The sequence below is a fragment of the Carassius auratus genome, chromosome 18 (assembly GCF_003368295.1).
Source record: "Carassius auratus strain Wakin chromosome 18, ASM336829v1, whole genome shotgun sequence".
In the NCBI taxonomy this organism is placed as follows: Eukaryota; Metazoa; Chordata; class Actinopteri; order Cypriniformes; family Cyprinidae; genus Carassius; species Carassius auratus.
Window position 1 is genome coordinate 3,843,802 of NC_039260.1, and position 12,977 is coordinate 3,856,778.

Below are 12,977 nucleotides of genomic sequence, written 5' to 3' on the forward strand. Positions count from 1 at the left end.
TTATCATCATATTTTCTCAGGAAAGAAAACTTACACTTAGTTTTCACTGTGTAGTATTCATTAGGAACACTGCAACAGAAATTCAGAGCTTTAATGAGAGATTTTTTTTCACTCACAAAGGTGTAAAGCTAAACCATCAAGCCGGTTGCTGTCCGGTCTCAGTATCACGATATCCACTTCATATATCCAACAGCTACTACACTTGAGCAGAGCACAGATCTGTAATGTGCATGTCACCTTTACTTATACAATGACATCCAAAAGAACAATCTCCCAGACTGTTCATTATTTATGAACACCGTGTGTATGACACACTTCATCAAGATGCTGTCTCATATATTATATGATATAACTGCTTAAAGGCCAATGTTCTGGAATCGACAATGACATTTAAATATGGCAATGGATCCCATAAATTAGCATTCTGTGTGCATGAATACAGAAGTCATCCCTGAAATCCCTTTCGACATCACATTGACATTAAAAGGAAACATACACTTGGAGATATTTTCGACCACATTAATGAATGCTGGTGACTGGAGACATATTAATAGCTGATGAATTTAAAAACTATATTTATTTATTTATTTATAAATATATATATATATGTATAAAAAAATCCAGTAAAATATACAAATATATATTATAATTATTATTAAGATATTATATATATATATATATATATATATATATATATATATATATATATATATTTTATTTTTTATTTTTTTATTTTTTTTTTTATATATTTTTTTTCTGGCAATAGGGTAAAAATTAAAAAATGTATTCAAAGAGAAAAGTTTATTTTACTTATCCCTTTAGCATTTTTGAATATATAATTAACCATAAAGTCACTCTGATTAAAATTTTTCAGAAAATAACACTTCAGATTTTGTCATTATGTTTTTCAGGTAAATGTATCTTGATATAAGAGTGATTAATCTTTACATATTTGTAATGGAAAACAAGACAAACAAATATTCATTGCAGTGTTATTTAAAGTGGCTGTCACACTAAATTCCTTGTAATTTATTTTTAAAAATATTAGACATCACCAATTTTTATTGCTATTTAATCTATCTAAACATGAACAACATTGATGGTTTAAATATTTGCTACAGACACACAGTTTGAGATACATTCAGTGACACAACATCACCTCGATCTAAACCTAATTTTCAATTTTTATAACTTTAGGATTCCTATCATAGCAAGGGCCAAATTTAACTCGATATCATACACCGTCAACCAACAACACTCGGGCTTGACCTCTGACCTTTGATTCCTCTGTGCTCCTGCTGATCGTGCACCCAGCGACCTGTGGTCTCTAAATCCACTCTGACAATATTTAGAACAACGTGTCATGGCCTCGAATCTGACCCTGAACAGGAAGTGGGCGGCCAGCGCTGACCGCACCGATACGGCACTAATTACACACTCTCCTGGTCACCACGCTCACCTCAGGGAGTGACAGGTGGACACAGCCGGACAAAGGGCATTGACCAGAGAGAAAGAGAGGGGACTTTTATAGACCGCCGGACACCAAGGACAGGCGCTTTGGCTTAATTCCTGTTGGTATCATCACGTTCTGCGTTTTACACACTAACACACTGCAAACCACACAAACACACGTTATTATTATTAGCAGGCCAAGATGTCAGGAAATACTGACAGATGGACAACTAGGACAGAACACACACAAAAAAGAGAGTGAGCCCTAAAGTGCTGTTCTGCAGCAGAAGTACCTTACATCTGCTGGTAAAATTAGAGTCCTGAGGTCCAAATTAGCACACAAAGACACTCGTTTTGCTGAAGTGAAGTTAAACAGCACAAAAGAACTGCTTCAGAATGTAGCCATTACTTTTCTATCCTACAAAACAGCATATCTACCCTGTGTAATATCTAGACATTTTGAAATATTACTGTAGTGAACAATTCAACAATTCATTAGTGAACAGATTTTCCACAAAAATATTGAGCAGCACTTCAAAATATTAAGGATAGACAACTGTATTCCACATTGATAAATGTTTCTTGTGCAGCAAATCAGCATATTAGAAAGATTTCTGAAGGATCATTTAACATCAATTACATTCTAAAATACACATTTTAAATTGTAATAATATTTCACAAAATAACTGTGATTTTATTTTTTAGCAAATAAATGCAGGCTTGGTGAGCTCAAGAAACTTAAAAACATTAAATATCTTACTGATCCCAAATTTTGTAATTATTTTTAAATTGTTTATTCATAATTCATGCAATATTAACACATATTGATAAAAAAAAGTTTTAATTTAAATTATTACACAAGATGGTAATTCATTTAATGCATTAATCCCACTGAATTAATCTAACTGTTTCCTGAAAATATCTCCAGATAAAGATAGTGATAGTGAAAAACATCTGATAGTTTTTGCAGATGAAAGCTTTGAATAGACAAAAAAAAAATGCTTGGAGAAGTCCATATATTGTTTGTTTTATTACCATATAAAAATTATCATGTTGTTACAGTAGCTTAGCAAAATTCTAATGTCAAACTCAATGGGAATCAAAGGTGATCAGGTCTCACTGTTTTGTCTGGCACATAATGGTGTGATTTAGTGCATTTCAGATGAGTGTTTCAGACAGTAGAAAAATTACACCTGCTATAAAAGGCAGTGTGGTGATAAACAACCTCTGCTGTGTCTCCAGTGTCAGATTTGTGCTGAAAAACACCCACTACCCACCAACCCTTGCTATAATTCAAAGTATTTCTTATTTACATCGAACGCAACACTAAGAGTTCGACTTTCAAATTAATCCATGCAAGTTTAACATTTTCTTCCATTTAGAAACAACACAATTATAAAGTGCCACGTCTCACCATCTCTAAAAACCTGCCAATCATCTCCCTGCAATAAATACACAATATGAGATTCCGAGCAATATTGCTGGGAAATTCAATAAGGCCTGTTGGAGTCCCAAAACACATTCGATTCCAGCAATGTCCTGCAGCTCTGCAGGAGAGGAGAGTCTAATCTGAATTTATATTAAACATTCGAATAGCACGATTTAAAAGCAGGATGTCGATCAAATGCTGCTTTGTGAGGATGTGATAGATTACAACAGTATGAGTATTTTAGAAATCTGAGTGATTTCATTCAGTACAGGTCTCATAAAACACACTCACAAAACTACACGCATTGCCGCCTTTGAAAAACACTACAGTTTTACAATAAAAACATATACATGGAAAACAACCAATTTAATCATAATACCATGGTATTTCGTGAGGTATCTTACAGTATCATTTATGTACCACGCATGGGAATATGACTGACCACTAACATGGCATTACTCTTAGTAAGTTACTGTGACCGTTCTGTGGTACACTGATGGAATCAGATGGGAATACTATTAATTTGACTAATATGCCAAACTGACAGTACTTATAATTATCATGTTTATTACTATTTGTATTTTCAAATCACTCCCTCAATAGTTTCACCATGAGGAAAAAATAAATAAATACCATAGTCCAAATCCTATGGTACCAGTAAATCATGGTACCACCATAAAACATATACAAGTGAAGATTTTAAAAATAGAAACAAAATTAGTCATTGTTTGACCCCTCTTGCAGCAGCCATTGTCTGACTGATATGTTGAGAGTTACAATTAATCATTGATTATTTGACAGTGCTGTTACTGAAGGAATGAATATTCACAAGCCCAGAACGAATCTGCAGACTTTTCTAAGCTGATTTGGTGGGGAAGGATATAAACATGGAAAAATGTGGTTAGATGAATAAACTAGACTTGGTCACACTTTAATATAAGGTCCAATTCTAGCTATTAACAAACATTAAATTAACAAACTCTGAATGCTCGCTGCTTTCTAATAGTTAGTAAATTAGTTATTAAGTTTACGATTAGGGATGTATAATATGGTCAGGCAAAATACAGTATGTGACCCTGGGCCACAAACCCACACAGGCATATTTGTAGCAATAGCCAATAATACTTTGTAAAATATAAATGTAAAATTACTGTAAAATTACTGTAAAGTTTTGGTGGATTAAAAAGTTGCAATTAACACCAAAATATATATTCTGACTATTCTATGGGGCATATTAACAAGCCATTTTGGTGTTAATTGTAACTTTTTAATACACCAAAACCTTACAGTAATTTTACAGTATTTTTTGAAAAGGTTCATTTAACATGGTCCCTCTCTGGAATCATCCTTTCAACCCATTCTTTTAACCCAATCTGTCATTAATTACTCACACTCAAGACCGTCATTCATCTCTGGAACACAAATTTAAAAGATATTAAAGGTATAAAACAAAAATTACAACTTTTCAACAATTCTTCTTCTCCTCATCACGTCTCTCCACAGTGGCGTGCCGCTGAGAGTATCACAAGGCATATTACTATTTTACCGATGTCCTTGCTATGTTTCTGTGCCTTGATCATGGTAGGATCCTGGCAGACTATGGGAGGGTCAGAAAGCTCTTGGATTTTTATAAAAAATATCTTAATTTGTGTTCCGAAGATGAACAAAAGTCTTACAGGTTTGAAACGACATGAGGGTGAGTAATTAATGACAGAATTTACATTTTTGGGTGAACTAACTCTTTAGGGATACCGGTTTGTGATCAAACCAGTAAAAATATTCAATAATCAAACACCCAATGAACAGGTCATTTTTACAAACGTCGGGTGGAAATCTGTAAAACTTTTGTCAGAGTGATGCAGGTGCAAACCAGGACTGTGGATGCGCGATGCTCACCTGAGACGTCCACGGCTGTGGGAGTGTGTGAGGGGCGCGTGTCGGCGTACTGCGTGCGTGCCGGGCTCCTCGCTGACGCGCTGGAGGGAGGGCGAGCGGGAGTGCGAGGAGAGCGAGCTGCCTGTGCTCTGCAGGCTACCATCGGCCGCCGTGTCGATCCCGGGATGCGCCAGAGGGGGCAGGCTCCTCAGAGACGGCACGGGTGAGTGGGCGGGGCCTGTGTCAGCCACATTGTTCAGATTGTTGTCAGAGGCGGAGCGAGGCAGCGAGCGTGATGATGTCAGCGTGTCGCCTCCGGTCACATGCCGGCGATTTGTGTAGGAAGGCGTTTCCCTGAAAGGCACTGGAAACAGGAAGAGCAGGTGTCAACAAAAGGTCACGTCGAACAAGAGGCGACCGTATGTGACAAACTGTCAGGTACAATTAGCATAATTTGTAAATGAAGGGTACAGAAACCTCATCAGGCATTCAAAGAGGTAAACAAAAGACGTACTCGAATTACAAAGCACCTCATCTATAATTCATTAGCAAAACACACATCCTCCTGTCCTGACCGCTAGCACAGCGGTCGTCTGCTTGGGATGTTTTTGGGGAAAGAAACTTAACATTACACAACAAACTCTTGTTTACCAATAACTGAGAAGTAAGGCTGTTTTTCTCTTCCCACTGAGGAATGCAGTTAGTACAGACCAACAACACTAGATGGCAATATCTCCCCTCTCCATGATGCAGGTGAAACTCTGTACTGATGCTTTTATAAAGCTAATGTGTTGTTAAAAATGCATGGTGTAAGGTATATCAGGGTCAAAAGAGTTCATATAGCTCAATGACAGCCTTATTTAATGATACAACGAGAGAGAGAGAGAAACAGAAACAGAGACAAGCAGGATAAAAGAGTGCACAGCGTTTTCATCCTGACATATGGTTCGCTGTCAGTCTCATAGCTGATTCTCTCTAATCTCTAATGTAAATTAAGTATTGATCAAACCGCTGTACTGAACATCCACCTGTCACCTGATCAGATATGAACAGCTCTCTGCCAATCAGAGAAGGGCGTGAGAACAAGAACAAGCCACTCCAAACATCCTAGAACTGTAGTTCTCAATTTGTTTTGCCTAGATTAAAAACATTAAATGAAGTATGTAATATTTCAAGAATGTATTTTCTACCATTTATACTAGGCTTACATATTTTGACTACTTAATAACGATTTACAACTATTTGGTTAATTATATATATATCGGCCGATCATTTATGCGCATCTCGTCAGTAAAGCCAGTTCTCTAATCAGCGTAATAAACGCTGATAATGAACGTGGATCTGTGTAGTAACAGCTTCTTTATGTGAAATCACGCACCTGATGGAATTTACCGCTGATTAGAGAACCAGCTTTACTGACGAGATGCGCATTAATGATCGGCTGATTAATCGCAAACCAAAAAAATTTGTGTTTACATAATATATGTGCGTGTACTGTCTATACTGTATTTATGAAATTTTTACACACACACACGCACACACACAAACATATATTACATACATTTCTAAAAAAATATATATATATACACATGTTTGTGCATGTATGTGCATTGTGCATGTATCTTTATATACTTAAATATACACAGCACACACACATTGTATTATGTTATTTTGAAGTCGATTAATCACAATTTATCGATTTGACAGCACTTTTATTAGCATTTTATTATGATTAATACTACTAAATTAACACATCAAACCGACAGTACTAAAAATGATCATATATATATAACTATTCAGATATTCAAATCAGTCCTCCTTCAATAGTTTCACCCTGAGAAAGCATTTAGGGCCACTTAAAATGGGCCGCTTGTTTAAGCAGTGTAAATACTGAGCTCTGTAGTCAAGCTGTCTGCTTGTTCAGGTCCTTTACTCTTCTGCCCATCCATTCAGAGTGAAAAGGCCAACTGTCCAACCCACTCAGGACACACTCGCTCACTCTTTCTTTTCCCCTCCCAGTGACTGATGGGAAGGAAATGAGACGAGAGAGAGACAAAGAATAGACACATCCTGAGAGGCAAAATATCAGCTCCCGTCCTGTAAACAGTGTGTTTTAAGGCCAGTTCTGATTCTGTGTGTGTGTGAGAGCGTCCGTCCCATCCTTCATCGAGGTCAAACGCGGTTCTGATGAGATACCTGAGCCTGCGGCTACACTCCCATTGGCTCAAATCAAACTCCCAGCACCTGCTGAGCCTCGGGGATTAACCCCGCTCTGTCGCCATGACAATTGTACTCCACACTAATGGGTACGATCCATTACAGTAGTGCGACAACTGGAATGTGCACGGAATGAGCGAGCCTTGCCGTCGACGCGGGCGAATAGAGTGATGACTCTCATTCACCCGAACACTACAGACTCACAAACACAAGCGGACACACAAGGGACCGCTCTCATTTTCATGTTCCCTGGCCGTGGTGCTCTGCTGCGTTTGTAAGGATTCATTAACACAAGGGGTTGTTTGCGCTTGCTTGCAAATTCGATAGCAGCTAATGATGGTGCAGGTACAGTATACAAGGCTCTTACCAACATCTGATGCTTTGTGAGTCTTTATAATTTCTGCCAGGTCAAAGTTTCCAGCTATAATAGCCACCTATAGAGAAAAAGAAAAATGGGTTATTTTTCTGCCAAACACCTCTGGGCAAACAAAAACCCCAGTTGCAGAATATGGAGTGAAACTATGCACTAAGGCTGGCTATGACAATACTGTAGAATTCATTTTAATCTCCATCTTGAGAAACCGATATCAATTTTTACAGTAAATCCCAAGATAAATGTTTTAGTCTATTTAGGCTATTTTCTGTTGGATGCTAAACTTAACTTCACTAAATATTATTCGTAGCTCACCTCCACCAATCGCAATAAGCATTGTACTTTGTTACTTTTAATATGAAACAAAGTCTCAGCTTTCTGTCAGTTTCGTCATGAAAATCAAACAATGAATACCGTTTTGGCGTTCTTTAGTGTGGCGTAGTAGCAACGCAGAGATCTCTTCCGTTTCACTAACCGTTACAGCAAGAAGATACAGTACAACCTATTCAAGTGTATCGTGTCTCATGAAATTGTGCAATGTGTTTCAGTCGAAGAATGTCATTAACATAGCTTGTAAACATGTCGTGCACAGGTAAGCCTTCATTTTCCATATAGCTCTATAGTTAGCTAGAAAAAAAATATTATTACATGTGCACTATATTACATATTCATTATATTTCTAGTGATGTCTCATTTATTGAATGTTTGAATATACCTATCATTAAAAGAAGTTATGACAGCCACCATTTAAATTGTTATATTTCAACAACGAATTAGAGTAAAACAGAAACAGTTAAATTAGTAAACATTGATATAAAAACGAATTTGCAATTTAAATGATTGTATACCATTTCAGTGTTAAACATTAAATCTAAAAATAAATAGCAAATAAAACTCTGTATCAACTGACAGGGTTCCTTGTATGATTTTCAGCTTTACTTAAAAATGGTTTTCCTTAAGAAAAACTGACATGTACTGTACCTGTACTGTACTGATTTGAGAAACGTGTCAATATCAAGGCCTATTACACTCAAATTTACATTACTATAAATTTACATTATTATACTATGGCAATTTTTTTTATACGTGTATGGTGAACAAACAAGTCTCAAATAAGGACCAAAGACCAATAACTCATGTGATTCTGTCTAATATGAAACTCTCTCTCTCTCTCTCTCTCTCTTTTATGAACGCGAGGGCTAATTAACTTTTGCTCACTAAAAGCTGAATCAAAGCAGCTGTCTAATGGTTTCCGTGTTGGTTTATGCAGCCGCACCAAGTCAGCTTCCCCCTCCCCTTGTACTAACAAATTAACTTTGATCTGAGCTGAAAATCTGTGTCAACATCAATGGTACCGTGAGTTCAAGCAGCGAGCATCATTGAACAGAAGCAGACAAACACCAATCCCAGTATGATGTTAGTATGTTCACATGAAGCATCACATTCTACATTTGGAGCAGAAGGACACGAGTGAACCATCTGACTTTGACTGCTTACACTGACCAAATGCTAACATGCTTAATACACCGATCCAGCAAAACCAAACAACTAATGGAATATGGTGTTTGTAGGGGCAGTGTGAACACATTTCAATGGAGCATATTTCAATGCTTGTTCATCCGAAATGCCTACAAATGTTATCTAGGTAGACGTTTTCATGTCCAGTGTGAATTCTCAAGTCACAGCCCTGAAACTGCTCTTGGCCTAAAGTTAAATACAGTTTGACTCTGTGGGCAGTGAACGACAGCATCAGTTTAAATAAGACCCAGCTCCATTGACTCTTCCACAGTGTTTGATCTCCAGAAACCCAGAGGTCTTGCTCTCTCACCTGGAAGGCAGTTTGGCTGTTGTAGTTCTTAATCTCCTTATTCGCCCCTCTGAACAGCAGCACTCTCGCGCAGCTATCCTGGAGAGAGACAAACAGAGAGATTACAAGCGTTGTGATCATTTGTTGCTAGTAAAACGCGTACATTGCATGTCCGCGAAAATGTGCCTGAACGGGATGAGTGTGTTTGTGTGCGTGCGTGTCGCTTTCACAACAACAGAAATGACAAAACTGATGTTCCACTGGGACCAATTAGCTCACCAGCTCATATGTAGGTCTACTATCAGAGAGTAAAACAGAGAGAGAGCTACTCTTAATGGCAGTGTTTCTCTATGGGCATCCGAGACGGAGTGTTTAGAAGGTCAGCACAGCATCTGGCTATCATCCCTCTCTCTCTCACTCTCTTTCTCTGTAGACAGTTTTGACAGTCACGCACACATTACCACGCAGACATGACTCAGCTGGGATTGGTGTCCTAGTTTCCTAACAGTGGTGAGTAAACATCACATCGTCTTTTGGCCCACTAACACACCTCCAGTGGAACCTTGATTACACTTGTAGAGCACTTCCTGTCTGTCTCTATCTCAAGCACACACAAATCAGAAGTGCCTCGTGTAAAGACACTTCTTATAACTAACTTTTTTTGTTCAAATGTGGGGGGACATTAAGAGTTTTATGTTTGTTTGTTTTTTTAATAAAATTAATACTTTCATTCAGCAAGGATGCATTAAATTCATCCAAAGTGAAAGTAAAGACATTTATAATGTTACAAAAAACCTATTGCAAATAAAAGCTATTCTTTTTTTCCCTTTTTTTTTCTGATTTTCATTTTTATTTTTTTTTCCACAAAAAATAATGAGCAGCACTGCTTTTCTGAACATTGTTAATAATAAGAAATGTTTCTTGTCCATCAAATCAGCATATTAGGACGATTTCTGAAGGATCAAAATAAAGAGTCATGGGTATATTTATAGCAATCGCCAAAAATGCATTGTACGGGTCAAAATTATTACATTTTCTATTATACCAAAAAAATCATTATAATATTAATTAAAAATCATGTTAATATGAAGATATTTTGTAAATTTCATACTGTAAATATATATCTAAACCTAATTCTTGATCAGTAATATGGATTGCTAAGGACTTTTTTTGAAAAAAAAATGGAATTGGTTCAATTCTAACATCAGTGGAATCCTAACATCTTATTTATTCAGCTTTCAGATGATGTATAAATCTCAGTTTTGAAAAATTGACCCTTATGACTGGTTTGTGGTCCAGGGTATTTCAAATAGAAACTGTAATTTTAAATTGTAATAATATTTCATAATACTACAGTTTTTACAGTATTTTTGATCAAATAAATGCAACCTTGGTGAACACAAGAAACTCTTTTTTTAGCAACATTTCTGAATTATACTAAAACTTTGAGCTGAAATTGACTGGAGATGGAAGGTCAAGATGAGTGCATTGCAACGTGGGATATAGTAACTCACACAAAGTAGGCCCGTTTTGAAATACTAGTTTCGACAAAACACTGCACAGTGTAAGATTGTTTAAAAATAACAAGTGAAATACTATTATAAAACACAAAGTAAGTGAATACCGTATTTTTCTGACTATAAGTCGCACCTGAGTATAAGTCGCATCAGTCCAAAAATACGTCATGAGGAAAAAAACATCTATAAATCGCACTGGACTATAAGTCGCATTTATTTAGAACCAAGAGAAAACATTACCGTCTACAGCTGCGAGAGGACACTCTATACTGCTCAGTGTAGGCTACAGGAGCACTGAGCAGCATAGAGCGCCCTCTCGTGGCTGTAGACGGTAATGTTTTCTCTTGGTTCATGTAAAATTAATTTTTATAAATAAGTCGCACCTGACTATAAGTCGCAGGACCAGCCAAACTATAAAAAAAAAGTATTTTCAGTCTAATTTTATGCAAGAAGTCTCAACTTATGTAAATCGGAACAGATAATGAGTCAAGAAACAAACTGCATCTGGTACACTCATGTCAAGTCTTTGCCTTGTGGAATACCCATGCATTCTATACAGCACATAGTGCAAAAACAGCAGTATGTCAGCAGTATGATAGCATGCTTTTCAGAACACGTTCTGTCATACAGGAGACAGAGTGGAGCGCTGAATGTTTAATGCTACGTCTCTGTGCAAAAATCAATATGTAATTTCGACTGTAGAGTGAATTAACAGAACGATGATTGAGCTTCCACATCACACAGATCTTCCCCCTCTTTCTTTTTGTCTTTTGCTCTCTATCTCTGATACGCTCTTCTGCACTATTGATCCATTTAAAGGACACAAACACTCAGAACTGAAAAAAATAATATGCTATACACACTAATGTAAAACAATAAATCTAAAGTAATCAGAGCTGCAGCAGTCTGGAGAAACTGTATGAAAGCGCAAACTCTAAATGTGGTCTTTTATGTCAAAGTGATGTTTGAATGGACAATAGAGAAACATGTGACCTCTAGTGGTGAAACTTTATAAGAACACAACTAAGACACTGGACATCAAACACTGTTGAACACTAGACTCACAGAGACAGATGGAATAAAGTCACCATAAAGCCTGATTCGCTTAGCAGCTCATGTTGGCCATGAACTGTCCACTTAGACAGAACAAGATCATCAAAGGTCAACCACAGTGCCGCCTTCTTATGAAATGTTTAGGGGTGGGTCTGTATTAAAAATACCACAATAATAATACACCAGCATACATTAAAGTGATAAATCAATCAAATAACACTAGCAGTGAGTGCTGAAATCTTACCTGTTTCATTTATGCATAAATGGCAAATGTACATTTTATTAATTTTTATTAGTTTATGTTAAAACTGTGTAATCTAAATGCATGGAAATGTTATATGCAATTCAAATGCATACATTAGGCCTAAATCAGGTCAATATGACTACAGAACATATAGTAAATAATAAAAAACTAAAGAAGTCCTCACCATAAAATATTAATTTTGGACATTATTATTTAGATATTTAAAGAGACATTTTCTTTACAGCTTTAGACAGGTTTAACTAACTTCTATGATATTATATTTATAATATATTATAATTATATTATGTTATTTGTTACACTTTATTTTAAACACTTTACTTAATATAACAGTAATTACAAGTAATGTGTAACAAGGGCAAGTAATGTATAGTGTTACCTTTTTTATTTGTTGTAAACTGGTCCTTAAAGTTTGAACAGAAACACACATAAACTAAAACAAACACATTTGCCTAAACATGTATGGAGACTTGTAATTGAAGGATAATAAGACATTTGATCATGGAGAGTGTGATGTAGGTGGTCGAACTGTAGCTTTTCCTGTTTTACTGTCTTCTCTTTTGGTCCCCTGAAAAGCGAGTGAAACCTGACCTCCCACACACAGACAAATCTCATCAACCTTCTTCTTATCCGTAGCTGTGACTTCACCCTTCTGTTCCACATCAGGCGGTTGTCTCTTCCTTTCACCTCCTCCTGCTCTCCTCATCATTTTGGAACTATTTCACACTCTCTCTGTCTCTTCTTCCATCATTGCCCTCGTAGATTTTCCCTCGTCTATCCAGTAATGCCTCTCTCCTCGGGCTGATACGTCCTCTCTCAGAGTCTCTTTCTGGGAATTGATCCACTCTAACATCTCCTCTGAGTCTGATCTAAACATTCGCAGAGAGTCCTTAAAACTTGCTATCACCTCTGAGCACTCATAGAAGAGCGCGCACACACACGAACTCACACATTTACCTACTTCATGACAGATTTAGCAACTCCTGAGCATG

At 36.8% G+C, this 12,977-nt stretch overlaps 1 protein-coding gene across 2 annotated transcripts in view; it reads right to left on the bottom strand.

Annotated features, from left to right (window-relative positions):
• Positions 1-12,977, bottom strand: part of shank3a (SH3 and multiple ankyrin repeat domains 3a) — a 189,971-nt gene that overhangs the window by 89,734 nt on the left and 87,260 nt on the right. For both annotated transcript variants that reach the window (XM_026287131.1, XM_026287130.1), the window contains 3 exons: positions 9,175-9,252; positions 7,341-7,407; positions 4,778-5,120 (listed from right to left, as the gene is read on the bottom strand). In XM_026287131.1, coding sequence (XP_026142916.1) covers positions 4,778-5,120; positions 7,341-7,407; positions 9,175-9,252 — 488 coding nt within the window. The remainder of the gene's footprint in view (positions 1-4,777; positions 5,121-7,340; positions 7,408-9,174; positions 9,253-12,977) is intronic.